At 41.2% G+C, this 19,888-nt stretch overlaps 1 protein-coding gene across 4 annotated transcripts; it reads left to right on the top strand.

The window, feature by feature from the left end:
* Positions 1 to 2,487: 2,487 nt before the first annotated feature.
* LOC128347384 (gastrula zinc finger protein XlCGF7.1-like) lies at positions 2,488 to 19,097 on the top strand. 4 transcript variants are annotated; one of them, XM_053301917.1, is made up of 4 exons: positions 2,506 to 2,910; positions 3,167 to 3,241; positions 4,081 to 4,836; positions 17,960 to 19,097. In XM_053301917.1, the coding sequence occupies exons 3-4, from the start codon at positions 4,164 to 4,166 to the stop codon at positions 18,487 to 18,489; spliced, it is 1,203 nt and encodes a 400-aa protein (XP_053157892.1). In that variant the 5' UTR covers positions 2,506 to 2,910; positions 3,167 to 3,241; positions 4,081 to 4,163; the 3' UTR covers positions 18,490 to 19,097. The 4 variants fall into 4 exon arrangements, with proteins under 4 accessions (XP_053157889.1, XP_053157892.1, XP_053157890.1 ...); XM_053301914.1 differs by lacking the exon at positions 4,081 to 4,836 and having other exon boundaries at positions 2,488 to 2,910; positions 17,441 to 19,097; XM_053301915.1 differs by lacking the exon at positions 4,081 to 4,836 and having other exon boundaries at positions 2,901 to 3,015; positions 17,441 to 19,097.
* The last annotated feature ends 791 nt before the right edge of the window (positions 19,098 to 19,888 follow it).

Below are 19,888 nucleotides of genomic sequence, written 5' to 3'. Positions count from 1 at the left end.
TTGATCCACACTCAAACGTGACAAATTTATGTATAAAAATAATATGCAACGACCCTATTGTTTACAATTCTATATCCCAAGCGGGCCATTTCCCAATGAGCACGACTGTAGATCTGCTTGTCGCGACTCGCGACGAGGAGGGAGGTGGCGAGAGAGCAGAGAAATTCATGCAGTGTCGGGCACTGTTTCGTTTCCTTCCCACATGTTGCATATCCTCAAGGGAAAGCTCAGTGGTTGTCAAGGCAACCCAGTCACTCCCTGCTCTGCTTCCCCCGCCTCCTTCCTTGAGTCCGCTTGCATTTGAATGGACTGTCCCGAGATAATTAGAAAACAATCAAGGAATGTTTGAATGTTCCTCAGACCACGAGGCGCTGCTGCTGCTCCCTCCGAGCTTGCTATACGCCACGCCAGCGGAGTGGCAAGAGAGTGGAATGGGGCTGCAGCGATGGTCGCCTCAGCCGCCTCCACATCTCCCCACAACCACAACGCTTCCTAGCGTGGATGATCTCCCAGGGCTCACCCAACCCCACCCGCGCAATACACACACCCCTCCAAGTTTTTCTGCAGGGAAAAACTTCTGTAGGAAGCAGGCTTGCGCCTAACACTTGCAACTTGCAAGCAAAGTCAGGGTCAACATTAGCAAAGCAGGATCCTGTAAATGAAAAGGAGCCTCCAGCAGCCCAAGGTGGGTGACGCAATGGGCCGGACTGGGCTTCCGTCGCAGCAGCCGACCAAAGAGCAAGCACCCCCGCGGGGGTAAGACGTCCTCCCTCCCACCGCCGGCCACCAGAAGCTCTTGGAACAAGCCCTGGAGGGAGAGCCTGCCCCAGCGCCTGAACCGGACTGCCCCCAACAAGGGGTGGACTTCTCGCGGGTGAGCCGTTCTCTTCTGCATCCTTATCAAGGATAGGGATAGCCACGTCTGGAACAGAGGTGCCTACGGCCAAATCCTCCCTTTCCCTGAAAGCTCTGCCCTTACTACCCGTTATTTTGTCTGAAATAGGATCCCGGCGCACCTTCTTATAGTTCTACCTTGAGCAGGGGGCCACGTTGCAAGCCTGCACCTCTCTGTAGCTCCTACCTGCTCCTGTTCTAAGAATCTTCGTATTGGAATCTAAATAGCCCTCATACTTGTTTTAGGAAGTAGAATTTCTGTTCTGATAAGGAAAACTTTAATAGCATACAAACGTTATTCAGTAGTTCTAGCAAACTTGTTTTTATAGCATGTTCTGAAGGCTAATTAAACCAAATTGGGGAGGAACACAGTCTTGTTTTAAATATGCTCCTGGACTTCTAGTTGCCTAAGAGCCTGAAACTATGTTGTTGCTGTGCAGTAGCGCTAACACATACCTGTAGATCAATGCTGGCAAGGACATACTGTGTCCTGTTGTGACTTGAGCTTTTCACAGAGCAGTAATGGCCACTGAAGATATTGATAAATGTTTAGGAGAAGCAATTATGTGGGGCAGCTGAGCTGTGCAAGGGGGCTTAATGTGCATTGAAGGAGGGAGAGTGAATTGGAGCTGCCATAGTATCTTTGATCATATCTTAAGGTCAGGCAGAATGTGCCTTTTCCAATGGCTCTTGGAGCTTTGCCATAATCACACAGTCTGCAGAATGAGTTGTTAATTTACTGTCTTGATTAGCGTGAGAGGGATACAAATCCACAAGCTCTTTGCAAAACAAAGGAGAAGGCTTTGGCTTAATAATTGATTAGAGTTCTGTCGACACTGAACAGAGTATGTGCAATGGATTTTAAAAATATTTTTGAAATTTAGGTATTTATTATTTATTTTTATCCATCCAAAGGCTCTGGGTGCTTGGGGGGGGTGCGGAGGGGGGGGGGCGCAATTTCAGTGTTTGCCCTGGGCGCCGTTTTTCCTAGTTACACCTCTGCCTGTCTGACTGTGTAAACAAGAAATAATAATAATAATCTCTCTCCCCCTACGTATACATTGTGTAGCTGATAGTTGGGAGAGGTCTTTCCTATCTCAAATGCACTTCACCAATTAACTAATTTAGTTTAGACTCTACAGTGATCGCCATGCATGTTACTTAATAGCTGCAACAACTAAACTCTGCACTCTGTAACTGGAGTGGTAGGTTCCTTGGTACTTTGCTAAATAATCACAAACCCCAACCATGAGAAATTAGGGTTTTTCATGCCTGGCCCTTAATTCACATCTCCTCAGGAATGGAGGAGTGTGTTCACATACCTGCCAAATTTACCCAGAAGTCCCTGCAAGCAATCAAGGAATACTTCACACACAATTTGGGGTTTTCACTGCACATTCAAGTGTAGCCTGCCTGAAAGAAAAAAAGAACCTGGGTAAAAGAAAAAATCCACTTTTTTAATCTGGTCTCTGGGGCAATTTTGAAGCCTCTCAGTAAACCCATGGTAAAGTCTGCTGTCTGGGAAAGCTTCCAATAATTGGTAGGAAGACTCCCCTTTGTCTAGAGAGTCTAAAAAGAAAGACAGGAGAGACACCAGCAACAGCCACTGAAGAGATGCTGTGCTGGGGCTGGATAGGGCCAGTTGCTCTCCCCCTGCTCAATAAAGAGAACCATCACTTTAGAAAGGTGCCTCTTTGATCAGTTAGCAGGGGAAACTGAGCTGGGGACATTCTTGGCTGTTTTGATTTTACTTCCCCAAGCAGGGTAAGGGTCCCCACCTGCCTTTGCTTTCTTCTTGCTGTGAAGTACAACTCCTAGAAAGCACTGCAAGCCTCAAAGAAACAACTAACAGCTGGCTCCTTTTAACCTGAGCATATTGTGGAGGGTGGAGGCATTGAAATCTCTGGCTGCTCTCTTGCATAAATTTCCCATCTCCTGCCTTGCTGTAGTGGCTGCTTTTTCTTCTCTGGGGTTGGATCCTGATGAGCCCGTCTTCCTTAATTCTGTGGGAATTTGGTAAGTTTGCTTTCCCAAAGAAAAGAGAAGAAACAAGGGAATCCTTGCCTGGAGAGGGAGGAATACGGGTAGGCAGAGAAAGGAATAGACTTCGCTCGTGGCAGGGTAAGAGGTGGGAGAGCTTGGAACTTTCTGCATTTAAAATCCTGGGGTGGGGGATGTCCTTGTGGGAGCCCCTTCTAAGGTTAGGCTTTGTGGAAGCTGCAGAAGAGAGAGAAAGATTTGCAGCCTGACTATTTATTCCTTACATTTCTAGCTGATCTTGGAACTCCAAGTAACCTGTACAGGCTTCTTGAAGCATCTCGGCAAATATGAGGCTCGGAGTCATTTGGTAGGCATGAAATATCTTTTAAGTATACCTTTAGACCGTCTGTCACCAAAGGCTCCTAAGGAAACCAATCCAGGTCTCCAAAAAAGCCTTAGATAGTGTTGTTTGTGCTATTTGGCATCCAAATAACTCTGAAATGAAAAGAGGGAAAGACTACAGTGGTGTTGTGTGTTAAGGCAAATTTCAAGTGCTTTGCAATGCCTGGAGAATTGGCAAGAAAAGAGCACGCTCAGCTCAGTCTCAATTCCTAGCCAGTGCCCGAACCCTGACAGAATAATGAGAAATTATGGCCCAGTACTTCAGCAAGCATTACCCATCAGAAAAGCTCCCCCGATATTGAAATGTGAATGGGTGCTGAAAGAAGTCATTCTAGTCCATCATAAAACATTACCCATCAGAAAGGTTCACAACTGTACTGGAATCTGAAAGGTTAACCAAAAATTACATTCTTGCCAAGCAGGGAATATTACTGGATTAAAAAATAATAATCCAATAGGCTAATAAAAAATTGGTTCATGGGCCACCCCCAATGCCCCTGCAGAGACAAACGCCCCACAATGGAGATAATTAATACTGTATACTTCAATCAATTCCACCACATCTTCCTGCTCCTGCCTCTGCTGTTAGTACCAGAACTGGTGTTTTCCTGGGTTTTCCTCATCATGGTTTTGCCCAACTGCACTGGACTGAACCTCTTGCTCTCTCTGCCATGGGCTCAAATACATGATTGTTCTCTTCATATCTGTAACATTTCTACAGGGTTTCTAAAAATGAGATGTCACTCCCATATTCGAGGTGAATTGATTACTTGTGTTCCTTCTCTTCTATTCCACTTCCCCCAGGAAGAACCTCAGTACACCAATCTGGACTGCTCTCATTTATTCTCGGGCTGCCTATTGTCTGTAGCTATGCTGGTGAGGTTAACATGGAGGACCAAATATCAACAGGCCCCCCAATAGTCCACCAATCTAAGAAAGGAAGGCTTGTGAGGTGCCTTACTAGACAGCAAGCACTTCACAGGGAACATATCACATATCAATGCTCAGTCTGTAGCAAAACCTTCAGGAGGAATTCACAACTCACTAAACATCAAATAACTCACAGAGAAGAGAAACTATATATGTGTTCCATGTGCGGAAAGACCTTCAGGCGGTGCCAAGAACTTACTCAACATGAAAGAACCCACACAGGAGAGAAGCCATATACATGCTTGCAGTGTGGGAAGAGTTTTTCTTCTATCAAAAACCATACTGACCATTCAAGAATCCACACAGGGGAAAAGCCATACACCTGTTTGCAGTGTGGGAAAAGCTTCACTCAAAAAAGTAATCTTAATACACATCAAAGAACCCACAAAGGGGAGAAACCATTTTCATGCTTGCAGTGTGTGAAAAGCTTCACTCAGAAAAGTACTCTTGATACACATCAAAGAACCCACACAGGGGAGAAACCATATTCATGCTCGCAGTGTGGGAAAAGCTTTGCTCACAATTCTGATCTTACTAGACATGAAAGAACCCACACAGGGGAGAAACCATATTTATGCTCACACTGTGGTAAAAGCTTTGCTCAGAAATCTCATCTTACTGGACATGAAAGAACCCACACAAGGGAGAAATTGTCTTGCCCACTTTGCGGAAAAAGCTTCAACCGGAAACCGCAGTTTACTAGACATCAAAGAACTCATGAAGTGAAGATACCATAGATATGCTTGGAGGGTGGAGAGAGTTTCTATCCTTAATCACCCCTTCACGCACGTGAAAGAAGTCACAGAAGGGAGACATTGTACAAATGCCTGCATTCTAGTGAGATCTTTGATGATGAATCAAGTCTAAAGGAACATGAGAAAAAATACACAAAGAAGAGCAAACCTGACTACTTGGAGTTTGGAAAGAGCTTCTGTCACAACACATGCTACTTTTTGCTTCAAGAAGTCACCACAGGCAAGATTTCAGTCTTTTTGTCACCATGTAATTATGACCTTGAGTGTTCTACACTTCTGAGCCGTGGGAGCTTCATGGTCTCGAGCACATTTAAGGGGCTGCTCAATGAGGAACTCCATGGTGGTTTTAATTGTGGTTTTTAAAAAATTGTATATTGAACTGGGTTCAATGTTTTTAAATGCTTTGATTAAAAAAGGAGGAGAAATGTGATCTGAGGCTTTTCCCATTGATGGCATTGCAAGCTGGCATTGCAGCTATCATCTTTTGAGGCATCCGAGCATTCAGCTGCAGTCGAACAGAAATGTTTGCTGCCTTTTAGCTGTTTTTTAATCTCAGTATTGGAATGTTTTTACTGTGCTTACTAATAAAGTCACATTATTCTACCCAATTTGTATTTAAATGGTCCATAGCAACCCTATGTCCAACCATTGCTTGTCCCTTGCTAAGTGAGCCAAAAAGGTGCCTTTTTAGAGGGGTGGTTATCTTTATTTAGCAGGAGGAGAGCAATTGACCTTATCCATCCCCAGCACAGCATCCCTCCAGTGGCTGTTGCTGGTGTCCTGCTTAAATAAAAAAATATTGTGAGCCATCTGTGGAGAGGGATCCATTTTATTTATTTCTTTTGGATGTCCCTATGTAAACCACTTTGGAAACGTTTGTCAAACCCAGGATATACATAGTTGGTCAGAGTAGTAGATTCTTCCAGGAAGCCAGTAAATTGGGGCATGGTTGTGTTAACTCTTCCCTTTTCTCCCAGCCCAAGGCTGCACAGATTTCCCTCTCCAGCTAGTTTTGGACTACAGCTCCCATCAACCTCTGCCACAGTGGCTTATAGTCAGAGGCGGATGGGAGTTGTAGGCAAGTTTGTGGGTGGGCCAAAGTTGTTTAGCCCTGGCCCAACCCCAAATCTGGCATTCGGTAGGAAGACCCCCTCTGTAGGTTCAGCTTTCATGGAGGGATTTTAAAGCCATGATAAAGTTTGCTGTGGAGTCGGTTTCGACTCCTGGCCACCACAGATCCTGTGGTTGTCTTTGGTAGGATACAGGAGGGGTTTACCATTGTCTTCTGCACAGCTTACCCTCAGCAACCACCTATGTCTATCAGCATCTTCCTATGTGGCTGCTGCCGCCTGATATAGTTGTAGTAGCAGTGGGGATTCGAACCGGCAACCTCTGGCTTGCTAATCAAGTATGGCCCTTTATAGTAGTTAACATTTGGTGTGTGACACCAGTAGACTGGCAGGGTTTTGTCTCTTACCCACCTGCCCTCAGACTTCGGGGTTGGATTTTATTGGGCAATCCGAAGAAAAGTTTTTTGTGTGTATTAGGACAAGGGAAAATGTCTAGTACATGGAAATCCCTCACATTTCTATTTTCTGTGCTATTTTCTTCAAATAGACCTTTTTTTAAATCAACAATGCAGTTCATGGGCCCATTTTAGACTGTTGTGATGAAAGATGGATTGTGGCACATGCTCAGTAGGATCACTTTCAGCTGCACAGTGTGGAAATGGTGGCTGAAATGGCGGCTTAGCACCACAGCATACCCTCAGCAACCACCCAACAACCTACAGAAAACCTCCTGCCAGAAACCCACCCGTGAGGGAGGGGTCGCCCTGCTTGGCATTTTCATCCTCTGAGTACTGTGGGCATTAGTGAAGAAAGAAAGGGCCAAATCCCCACCCAACCATATCTCTGTAATTCGGTAGGCAGATCCCCTCTGTAATGGATGTAGGGAGGTATCGTAAAGCCATGGTAGTGGCCCTTCAAAGTAGTTCAAGGTCTGATGTCTGACACTAGTAGACTGAAAGGTTTTTTTCTCCCCGCCACTGAAGTCTTTGAGTTTGGATTTTATTGGGCCATCTCTTCATTTGTGTTGGGTCTCTTGAGAAGTGTGTGTGTGTGTGTGTGTGTGTGTGTGTGTGTGTGTGTGTGTGTGTGTGTGAGAGAGAGAGAGAGAGTATTCAAGGGAAACATCATTTTTAAAAAAAATTAATATTTTTTTTAATTTTAACAATAACATTAACATTCACAACATATAAACAAATATGGACTTCCCACTCACACCTCCTTGTGAATCAACTATAGAATTAACCCTTGCTATAATAGTAATTCAAAACATAAATTTAAACCTTACAAACATGATTTTAATCTACCCAACCTGCAATTATTACTAAATTTCAAACCCTGTTGTAAAATCAATAGTATGAAATAGTTCTTTTGATACAACAAGAATGGTTTCCAATCTTCTTTAAAACATTCTAAATTTTGTTCTCTTATCAATATTGTAAGTTTTGCCATCTCCGCATATTCCAAAATTTTTATCAGCCAATCTTCTTTTGAGGGCAGTTCATTACTCTTCCATTTCTGTGCATATATTATTCTGGCCGCCGTGGAAGCGTACATAAAAAATGTTAAATTAGCTGTAGAAAATACTCCTTGTGTTATTCCCAGCAGGAAGGATTCTGGCTTCTTAGGAAATGTCATTTTAAATATTTTCTTTAACTCATTATATATCATGTCCCAATAGGCCTTAGCCTTCCTACAGGTCCACCACATGTGAAAAAAGGTTCCTTTGGAGTGTCCATATTTCCAGCATTTGTTTGAAACATTTTTATACATTAGTGCCAGTTTTTTTGGTGTCAAATACCATCTATACATCATTTTATAGTAATTTTCTTTTAAAGCACAACATGCAGAAAACTTCAAATCAGTTTTCCATAATTTTCCCCAGGCTGCCATTTCTATATTGCACCCCACTTTACCATAGTCGTTTTAACAACTTCGTCTCTTGTTTCCTCTAAAAGCAAGAGTTTATACATTTTAGAAACTAATTTTTCATCATTTTCATATAGCTCCTTCTCAAATCTCGACATCTGATCCTCAAATCCAACTTTAAGATCCTTCTTATATACTTCATTTAACTGATGGCACTGAAACCAATCTCTAACCAAATTTTGTACTTCAGTTAAACTTTTTAGCTTACAGTCCTTTTCTTGAAAATATAACAGATCCCTATAAGTACCCCATTGCATTTGCATATTTACTTCTTTACGTGTTAAAGCTTCGATCGGATATACCCATAACGGAGTTTTAGGTTCCAGCCATTTTTTATATTTTAGCCACACCCTCATTAGACTCCTTCTTACATAGTGATTCAGAAAATCTGTATGTATTTTACTTTTTTCATACCACAAATGAGTGCCATCCAAACCTTCTATTGAATCCTTCCAAATCAAGTATTCTAGGATTTCTTAATGTTATCCATTCTTTTAACCACGTCAAACAAACAGCATCAAAATACAACCTTAAGTCTGGTAGGGTAAGACCACCTCTTTCCTCTGCATCTGTTAAATTCTTAAAATTAATTCTTGGTCTTTTCCCTTGCCAAACAAACTTAGTTATGTCCTTCTGCCATTGCTTAAAACAAGTTCAAGTGTTAATTATAGGAATAGTCTGAAAAAGAAATAACATGTTAGGTAAAACATTCATCTTCACAACTGAAATTCTTCCCATTAAAGACAAATTCATATTGGACCATCTTTGGAGATCAGTTTTCACTGTATTCCATATTTTAATATAATTATTTGAGAACAAAGAATTATTATTTGTCAGCCAAACCCCCAGATATTTAATTTTCTTCTCCACTTTCAGCTCACTTATTTCAAAGAGTCTATCCTTAGATTTCTGATCCATATTTTTAGTCAAAACCTTCATTTTAACCTTATTTATGTAGAACCCAGCCAATTGCCCAAATTGTTGTATTTTTTCCAAGAGTCTTCCAATCTTGTCCATTGAATTTTCTAAAAAGAACACAACATCATCCACAAAGGCTCTTAATTTATAGTCTTGTTTCCCAATTTTGGGGCCTTGTAATTGACCATCTTCTCTAATATTTCTACAGAGTACTTCTAAGACTAATATAAAAAGCAATGGGGAAAGTGGACATCCTTGTCTAGTCCCTTTTTGTATTTTACAATTATCTGATAATTCCCCATTTACAATAATCTTAGCATATTGCTCCGAATAAATTGTCTTAATTGCCCTAATAAAATTGTTGCCAACGCCCATTGCATCCAGTAATCTCCACATAAATTGACAAGAAACATTATCAAAAGCTTTCTCTGCATCAAAAAATAAAATAAAAAATCATCGCCATCTGTTTATCATTATGTTTTTCATAATACTCCAATACATTAAGAACTGTTCTCACATTATCTCTCAATTGTCTCTTTGGCAAGAAGCCAGCCTGATCCTCATGAATAAAAAGTCTTAATATAACCTTCATTCTTCTTGCCAAAATGGCAGAAAAAAATTTATAATCATTATTTAAAAGTGAGATTGGCCTGTAATTTTTAACTTGCATTAAATCCTGATCCGGTTTTGGGATTACTGCAATATTTGCATACTTCCAAGAGTCCGGCATAATCCCTTTTAGCAAAATGTCATTCATAGTCCATTGCAAAGGCTGTGAAATATGATCTTTAAATGATTTGTAATACAAAGCTGACAGTCCATCCGGTCCTAGGGCCTTATTGGCCTTGCTTTGATTTATTGCTTCTGTTACTTCCATTATTGTTATCGGAGCATTCATAATTTCTATATGTTCCTTAGAGAGTTTTGGAATATTTTTGGTCCTGAGAAATTGCTCAATTTTTATATCTTCTACTATTTTGCCTTTATATAATTCTGAATAGTATTAAAAAAAATTCTTCTCTTATTTCCTTACCATCATAGGAAAGCCCATTTTTTGTAAGTATTTTAGATATATAGGTGTTTTTTTCCTAATTTTCCAAGCCAACAACTTGCCTGGTTTATTTGCGAACTCAAATGACCTTTGCTTAGCATACTTTAAGTTCCGTTCAACTTCATTTGCTACTAACATAGAAAGTTGTTGTAGTAACATTTTGATAGCTTGAGTAATTGTCATCTTGTCTTTAGCCCATAATAATTCTCTTTCCTTTTTGGAGATCTGCATCAGTAATGTCTCTTTTTTCAATCCTCTTTGCTTTTAAAAATATGCATTTTGCTGTATGAAGAAACCTCTCATAACCGCTTTACCTGCATCCCAGATTATTTTATTGTCCATTCCTTGATTTAAATTCAGCTCAAAATAATCCTTTAACTTCTTTTTAGCTTTCTCCACAACATCTGATTTTCTCAACAGATACTCATTCAGTCTCCAACAAAATGAAACCATTCCTTTCTTCTTCCATGTAAAACAAATTGGATTATGATCTGAAAAAGTCCTGGGTAAAATATCCATTCTTTTCATACATGGCGTAATGGATTTGGATGTCCAAACCATATCTATCCTTGAGTGAGATTGATATCTTTCAGAGAAGTAGGTATATTCTTTTGCATTTGAATTTTTAATTCTCCACAAATCGTACAGATCCATATGTTCTGCTAAATCAAAAAATGCTTTAGGGAGCTTGCCTTGTAGGTTCCTTTCAGATATATCAGATTTTCTATCCAAAGATGTAGATACAACACCATTAAAGTCTCCCAATATAATCAAGTTAACATTCGATAACTCAGCCATCTTCTGGTCCAAATAATTATAAAATCCAACTTTCTTTTCATTAGGTGCATAAATTCCAATTATCACCATTTTAATTCCAGAAATTAAAATTTCCAAAGCTAGTAGCCTACCTTCTTCATCTTTAAAAATCAACTTGGGTTTGAATTGTTGTTTAACATAAAATACTACCCCTCTTTTTTTTTTCTTATCTGAGGAAACAAATTCTTGTCCTAAAGCCTTGTTGACCAAAAATTTTCTATCTTGTTTTCTAATGTGTGTCTCCTGTAAACACACAATGTCCAAATTTTGTTTCTTAAGAAAATGAAAAACCCTATTCCTTTTTGTTTTAGAATTTAACCCGTTAATGTTCCAAGAAAATATCCTGTGATCTCGTATCGTATCCATCTAATCTAACTAGAATTATGTGTTGAGGGAGCTGGCTGCTCAGAAGATTTTTTTTTTTTTTTTTTGGTATTTTCTCCAAAATTCTTGTGCTTTGAGGAGCTCTGTGAATCTATTCTTCTTGCCCTTGTAAAAAAAAGGAAACTCCCTCAGGCATTTCCCACCTGTAACGTATTCCATTAGCATTCAAAGCATCTGTCAAAAATTTGTAATCCTTACGTTTCCTTAAAATTCTGGATGGTATTTCTTTCAAAATTTGTATCTGCTGAGTTTCAATAGTGAGGGCTGTGACAAAATGGGCTTGAAAAATCCGCTCAGTGATTGATTTTGAACTGAATTGTACCAAACAATCCCTAGCTAATTTATTCCTCGTGGCAAAGTCCGAATTTAAACTAAAAGCTGCATCAATCTGCGCATTCATCTCTTCATCTGGATTTCCCAGAAATGATGCAAGCTCCTCCCCAAGCGATTTTTTGATATCCTGACCAGCTTTTTCTGGAATACCTCTAAACCTTAAAAATCTCTCTTTTTGTCTGAGTTTCAGCAGTGCCATTTGATCTAATAATTTTTCCTTGTCATCTCTTAGTGACCCCATATCATGCTCCAAAGTATCAACCCTTGTTTTACATTCTTTGTTGTCTTGTGCTAATTTCTTAACTGTTTCCTCAATATTTGATGTTCTATCATTTAGTGTTTGTGTATCTTGTCTAATTTGTTGTATATTCTGTTTCACTTGTAACATATCACAACTGACTTGTTGAAGGGTGGTTGTATTAGTTTCCAGTAGCTGTTTCATGGCTAATGTCTGGTCCAAATCTGTAGACATTTTTGCTTCTTTTGCTTCCCCCAAACCTGCACTTGGAAGCGAAAGCTTCAGGGGCGTAACTAGGTTGGAGTGGGCCCTGAGACAAGATTCTTAAATGGGCCCCCCCGCCGAGAAATTTTTTAATAATAATAATAATAATAATAATAATAATTCGATTTCTATACCGCCCTTCCAAAAATGGCTCAGGGCGGTTTACAAAGAGAAAAAGGTGCCTCTTTGCCCAGTTAGCAGGGGACTTTTATTCTCACATTTCTGTCCTCATTCAAAACATACAAAAAACAGATGTACAAAATTGAGCAAATGAGAAGACACTAGAAACACTAATTATTAAAATAGGCCCCTTGCTGCAGATTAGCAAAGGAGACTTTCAACCACGCACGGTGAGCCTATGTTTGTTTTCTCAGAATTTTGAACAAATTCAGTAAAGTTTGATTCCAGGTGGTTTTTCACAAGAGGCTTTTAAAGCCCTTTAACACACATCTCCTCTGGAATGGAGGTGCTGCATTCACATGTTGGCCAGATTTACCCTAAGGGGAAAAAATATAAAAGCACAACACATGCGTCACAGTTCTCACTCATGTCTCAGTTCTCACTCAGACCTGGGTTGCAAAACAACTTGAACATAAGTGTATTTATGAATGAATGAATTAAATAATTAATACATACATAAACAAATTTGTTCCAGAAGTTTTTGTAATTTCCTGCCATGAAACAAGCCACTTATAGGACTTTTTAGAGGTTTTTTTTTTTAAGCCAGCAAATTTTCCAATCAGTTCTAAATTAAATATAAATATTCAGAGACTTCTCAGTCTCTCTCCCCCCCCACAAAGCCCTATGGCAAGCAGATCCCTATATAGGGGGTAGGGGGAGTGTAACCACAAAAAGGAATTCATATTCTACCTGGCAAAGGCTGAGCTGTCTGGCCTGGGAAGAGGGTCTGCTGCAGAGAGCTGTAGTGGCCACTCTGACTGCCAGCCTTCTTCCTGGGGCTTGCAAGCCTACTCGAATTCAGGCTTGACTGAGGCCTACACGGAGGCCTCCCTGGAAGCCCCACCCACCCGCCGATCAGCTGAGAGGCAGGGAGAAAAGCAGCTTGCCTGCTGCTTTGATTGCTGACCAGGACGACAAGCAGGAGAGAGGGCAAACAGCTCAAGTGGCTGAAGGGTCTTGGGGCTGGGCAGGGGGCAATGGGGAGTCATGTGAGGTGTCTCTGGGGGGCCCCTCAAGGCAGTGGGGCCCCGAGACGACTGCCTCCCCCTGCCTAATGGTAGTTACGCCCCTGGAAAGTTTCCTAGGCTGTAATTGGGTCTGCATCTGAGTTTGTTGTGATTTTCTTTGCATTGTCCTTCTCTCCCCCCCCCCCCCGTAATACAGAAGGGGAAAAAAAGAACACTTTCCAACAGCCTCACAACAGGGTTTAGTGTCTTTGATCTAGAAAGGGAAAGTAAAAGCCTGTGATTATTTTCCAAATAGGATCAGTTCAACTCATATATCTTATCACTGCCAGTTGAATTTTCTCACGGTAGTGTGGAACGCCTCCTTCCTGTTAATTGGCTGAATTAATGATAGACATATTCAATGGCAAACAACAAAATGCCTCTTCCATAAACTTTCTCAAACAGCAGTAAAGGGGGGGGGGAGTAATTCCCACTAATATACTTTCATTTTTATAACTTTTAAACATCACTTCAGTTCTCGAATTCCAGCATTTAGTAAGAAGATTGAAATTCCCGCCTTGATTTATAATCCGAAAACTTACTGCAGCGGTTTGAGTTCTGTGATGTCTTTCCAGCAAAAGCAGGGGAAATTCCAGCAAGTATCCTTAATCACGTTGAAAGCAATAGCAATAGCAATAGCACTTACATTTATATACCGCTCTATAGCCAGAGCTCTCTAAGCGGTTTACAATGATTTAGCATATTGCCCCCAACATTCTGGGTACTCATTTTACCGACCTCGGAAGGATGGAAGGCTGAGTCAACCTTGAGCCCCTGGACAGGATCGAACTTGTAACCTTCTGGTCACAGGGTGGCAGTTTTACCACTGCGCCACCAGGGGCTCAAGGTTGAAAGGTGAGCTTCTTGAACTTTAAGTAATTAATTAAATCCAAACCGTAGAGATTAGATGCCAACCGACTTCAGTCAAAAAGATTTCCGATGAAGGAGTGAGCTTGATGAATCCCAGCCCCCAGCGCTCAACTTAAAACAGAACTGCGTTCTTCAACACAATTCTAAATTAAGGAGCTGGCTCGGGGGGAATCTGTGCGCTATCTTAGTCCAACCCTTTAATCCAGGGTGGTGTGTTTGGGGGTTATGAAGACTCAAAACCCCCTTAAATTACTCCTCCTCGGTCTCCCCTGTAAGGAAGCGTGCAGCCTCGTTAGCAATCCAACCGGAAGTCCCCCAGATTTAAGGTTGTATTTTGATGCTGTTTGTTTAACGTGGTTAAAGGAATGGATAACCTTAAGAAATCCCAGAATACTTGATCTGGAAGGATTCGATAGAAGGTTTGGATGGCATTCATATCTGTGGTACGATAAAAGTAAAGTGTATAAAGATTTTCTTAATCACTATGTAAGAAGGAGTCTAATGGGAGTGTGGGTAAAATACAAAAAATGCTGGAATCTAAAACTCCATTATGGGTATCCCTGATTGAAGCTTTGGCACATAAAGAGATAAATATGCAATCTGAATAGGGTACCTATAGAGATTTGTTATGTTTTAAAGAGAAGGGCTGTACATTAAAAAATCTAATTGAAGTACAAAATTTGGTTAGTAACTAGTTTCAGTACCATCAGCTAAACAAAGTTTATAAGAAGGATCTTAAATAGGGTTATGATTTTGTTTTGTTTTTCTGGGTTTTGTTTTTTTTGGGCCCAAATCCGAAATACCCCCGTTTTGTTCTTTGTTCGAAAACAGCCAATCCGAAACACCACAATTTTGTTTTTTGTCTGAAATTGCAAAATCTGAATCTGAAACGTTTTGGATTTTTAAAAAATGGCCCCAGGGAAGAACTAGTGGGTGGGGTTGGTAGTTCCCAATGGGTGGAAACCACCACCCAAATTTCAGAGGAATTGGGCAAAGGGCTGGATTTTGGTGAAATTTTGAAGTATAGGATTTTTCCGTTAGGGAAAAAGTAAAGCTTCATGTTGGGGAGAAACGGGTGGCCCAGAGCAGAGTAGGGTGGGTGGTAGTGCCCAGTGGGGGCAAGGAAGCTGCCAGAATTATTTCAAAGGAATTGGGCAGAAGGCTGATTTTTAAAGATGTAATGGAGTTTGCGTGTCTGTGAAGTTCTTCGCCATAGGGAATGATGGACCTCCATAATTCCTGCCCCATAACTGCACTTGGAAGGCACCAGGGTGGCCCAGAGCGAGTGGTGGTGTAGACCACATAGGGTGCCAACCACCCCCATGGGTTGCTAACCCATGGGGTACTGGGTTCTGTTGTTTCTGAGATGTTTTGAGTGTAGATTCAGATTCTCTGGCAGCATATGAGAGTGGATTCATGGATTGTCATTGAGAATCTCATATGCTACCAGAGAATCTACACTCAGAACACCTCAGAAAAAACAGAACCCAGCACCCCATGGGTTAGCAACCCATGGGGTTGGTTGGCACCCTATGTGCACTACACCACCTCTCACTCCCGGCCACCCCAGTGCCCCCCAGGTGGAGTTATGGGTCTGCTGAAACCTCCATTATTCCCTGGGGGGGGGACGTTAAGGAAGAGTAAACTTCCAACAATTCCTAAGAAATCAGCCCTTTGCCCTATTCCTTTGGAATCTGGGTTGTGGCAGGCACCCCTTGGGGCACTGCCACCCAACCCACTGTTGTGCCCCTCAGGCCCCCTTTCTGCCCCGAATCTGCCCCAAAGACTTTTCAACTTCAGAAATTCTTTAAAAATCAGCCCTTTCCCCAATTCCTTTGGAATCTGGGTGGCAGCAGGCACCCATTGGGGAACTACCACCTGAAACACTCTTCTACCCCTAAAGACCCCTTTCTGCCCCCAATCCACCCCAAATAACATCAACATCACACATCAACAGCAGCAGAGCTTTGGAATCAGGCAGATTTCCAAAGTTCCTACACATCCACATCCCTCCCCCTACCCAAGATGCAATTGATCTACACACAACAGTGTGAAACAACAACAATGAAATGCACACCGCCCCACTAGCCAATGAGGGTAAAATTTACCCTTAAATTTGCTTAAAAGGAACAAGGACGCAATTGCCAGCAGAGCAGCCCATGCTTTCGCTGGCCAATCTGTGGGCTGGAAGGGCTGGAAATTCCAAGAGATGTCAAAAATCAAAATGGAAACTGAAGGAGAAAGACTGTCTGCGATTGCAAAATGGAGTTCCAAAGCAGACGAAACAACAAAGTGTTTTGTATCCGAAACAGGGACGTTTTGTTTTGTCTACAAAATTTTCCGTTTTGAGCATCGGGTGTTTTGTTTTGGCTACAAACAGCCTAAATGGCCTGTTTTGTTCACAAAAACATTTTGTATCCAAAACGAAACGCACATCCCTAGCTGCTAGTAGCCTAGTGCTAGGCATTCATTACTTAGCAAATACAAATGTAGACCATCTAACACCAAAGGCTCCTAAGGAAACAAATTCATCTTCTACAGAAAAGAAGCAGATTGTGTGACTTGTGCGGAAGATAGCAATGGTAAACCGCTCCTGTATTTACCCAAAGACAACCACAGGGCTCTGTGGGCGCCAGGAGCTGACACCGATCGAGGGCACACTCTACCTTTACCCTCAGAATTACATGAATGAAAAATACTCAAATCAGACAGAATGAGAAATTATGGCACAGTACATCAGCAAACATTACCCATCAGAAGAGCTTCCCATTGTATTGAAATGTGAATGGATGCTGAAAAAGGTCAGTCTCATCAATCATTAAACATTACCCATCAGAAAAACATACCTCTATACTGAAATCTGACTGGGTAATGGAAAATTATGTTCTGGTCCATCAGAAAATATTACTGGGTAAACAAATATTGGACAGGTGAAGCTAAAGTATCAATACACCAGCCCTGGGCTGAAGAGATTGGGGGCCCTAAGCAATTCATGGGAGGCCCATACCCCGCCCCCAATGATGCCTAATGACTCTAGACTCATAAAGGAGATAATTAATTTTGTACATATTATTCAGCTCCATGATAGCTTCCTGGTCTTGCCTCTGGTGTTGGTACCAGAAGTGATGTTTTTTCCACTTAAGGGTATCTAAAAATAACTTTTTTTTAAAAGCACTTGAAAACCCACCTCTTCAGCCAAGCTTTTCCAGCTTTTTAAATTTTTAGGTTTTAACGTTTTTTTAATCTTTAGATTGTCTTAATTGTTTTAAGCTTTAACTAGTTTTATTTATTCTTAACTGCCCAGAGATGAAGGTTTGGGGCGGTGTACAAATTTGACAGATAGATGGATAGATAGGTAGATTTGTTGCTGCATATTGGCGGTCACTTGTCTACCTATGTTCATTCTCTACTTCCATTTCCAGATGAAAAGCCTCAACACAGCAGTCTGGACCACTGTCATTTATCCTGGGGCTGACTGTAGTCTACAGCTAGGTTTTTGAGGGTACCAATGGAGGACCAAAACCCCACAGGCCCCCCTAAAGGGGAAAGGTCAGAAGAAAGAGGTGATGGCCCTCATGACTTTAAGGGGACTGCACTCTGCAATGATCCTGAAGCACTCTTGGCTACTTCCAAGCAAGACCCCAGAGCCCAGCCATCAACAAAAAAGAGGGTTTTGAGGTACCTTACTAGGCTTCTCAGAACAGAGAGAAGATATAGATGCTCAGTGTGTGACAAAACCTTCAGGAGGTGCCCACAGCTTACTAGACATCTAAGAACCCACACAGGAGAGACACTCTATAGGTGTTCTGTGTGTGGAAAGGTCTTCAGGCGGCACCTAAAGCTTACTATACACAAAAGAACTCATAAAGGAGTGAAACCATATAAATGCTTGGAGTGTGGAAAGAGATTTCCTCATATCGAAAACCTTATTGCCCATTCAGGAACCCACACAGGGGAGAAGCCATATTCATGTGCACAGTGTGGAAAAGGTTTTGCGTATAAAATTGATCTTATTAGACATCAAAGAATCCACACAGGGGAGAAACCATTTTCATGTTTGCAGTGTGGGAAAAGCTTCACTCAGAAAATTAATCTTACTACACATCAAAGAACCCACACAGGGGAGAAACCATATTCATGCGCACAGTGTGGAAAAGATTTTGCGTATAAATTTGATCTTACTAGACATCAAAGAATCCACACAGGAGAAAAGCCCTACACATGTTTGCAATGTGGAAACAGCTTTGCTCAGAAAAAGAATCTTATTATACATGAACGAACCCACACAGGGGGAAAGCCATACTCATGCTCACAGTGTCAAAAAAGCTTTGCTCAGAAAACCGATCTTACTAGACATGAAAGAACTCACACAGGAGAAAAGCCCTACACATGCTCACACTGTGGGAAAAGCTTTACTCGGAAACAACATCTTACTGCACATCAAAGAATCCATGAAGTGAAGAAACCATAGAAATGCTTGGAGCGTGGAGAGAGTTTCTATCACTAAATAATCCACCATGCACATGAAAGAAACCCTTGAAGAGAGATGTTTTTACAATGCTAGCATTCTAGCAAGAGCTTTGATGATGATTCATGTCTTAATGAACAAGATACAATACACACAGAAGAAGAAACTTAACTATTTGGAGTGCAGAAAGAGCTTCAGTCACAACACATACTGCTTTTCACCTCAAGGAATTCCACACAGGCAAAATTACAATCTGTTTCTCCCAAACTAATTATGTCCTTTGAGTGTTCTTCATTTCTGACCTGTGTGATCCAGCATTTTTCAGTGGCTTCTCAATGACGAGCTCCCTGGTGGTTTTAATCGTGTCTTTTATTGTGCTGGGCTCAATGTTTTTAAGTGCTTTGATTAAGAAGGGGCAGAAATGTGATCTGAAGCTTTTCCCATTGATGGAGTAATTGCAGCGATCATCTTCTGAGGCATCCGAGCATTCAGCTGCAGTGGAACAGAAATGTTAGCTGCTTTTTAGAGGGTTTTTTTAAAAAAAAAAAAAAACACAGCAGTATTGTAATGTATTTTCTGTCCTTACTAATAAAGTTGGATTATTTTTCTCGGTTTGTATTCCAGTGGCCCATGTAACAAACCTGTTTCCAACCATTGCTAATCCCTTGCTAATAGAAGAAAGAGGTGCTTTTTCAAAGTGGTGATTTTCTTTATTTAGCAGGGGGAGAGCAACTGACCCTATCCATCCCCAGCACAGCATCCCTGCAGTGGCAGTTGCTGGTGTCTATCTTATGTTTCTTTTTAGAAGGTGAGCCCTTTGGGGGTCATGGTATAAATATGCTTCAGCATCAGCATCATCATAATTTTAGCTGCATATGCTGTCAGGAAATCCATAATCCGGGCATGATGATAATCCCTGTTGTTGTTATTTCATCCCACAACTGCACAGCTTTGGCTCCCCAGCTAGTTTTATATGACAATTCCTATCATTCCCTACCAAAGTGGCCAATAGTCAGGTATGATGGAAGTTGTAAGTAACATCTGAGGCTGGGCGAAAGTTGTTCAGTCCCAGCCCAAACCCACAACCGGCCCAATCCAATCACAGGACAGTATCCTTCCAGTGGCTTTTTGAAAAAGGCTTAAAAATAGATTTTGAGCCTTTTAAGGGTCTATTATTATTTATATCATTATGTAAACCACTTTGGGGACTTTTGCCGAAAAGCAGTATACAAATATTAGTTATCATAGCAGTAGCAGGAGCTGGTACATCATAGCCATAATCAAGCTATGATGATGGGAGTTGTAGGCAACATCTGCAGGAGTTGTTCCTGTTGGAAATGGACTTTCTGTTGGTGATGCACCAACTATCCTAATGACCACTAGGGGCACTGGGAGTAGAGGT

Source organism: Hemicordylus capensis, chromosome 2 (genome assembly GCF_027244095.1).
Source record: "Hemicordylus capensis ecotype Gifberg chromosome 2, rHemCap1.1.pri, whole genome shotgun sequence".
Classification (NCBI taxonomy): Eukaryota; Metazoa; Chordata; class Lepidosauria; order Squamata; family Cordylidae; genus Hemicordylus; species Hemicordylus capensis.
The sequence above is the reverse complement of the archived record's forward strand: the minus strand, read 5'-3'. Positions and strand labels throughout refer to the sequence as shown.

Coding starts and splice junctions, on each gene's coding strand:
- LOC128347384 (XM_053301917.1), top strand. CDS start 4,164: ATGGAGGACCAAATATCAACAGGCCCCCCAATAGTCCACCAATCTAAG. Junction 4,837..17,959: donor TCATCTTACTGGACATGAAA/GAACCCACACAA, acceptor TTGCCCATTCAG/GAACCCACACAGGGGAGAAG.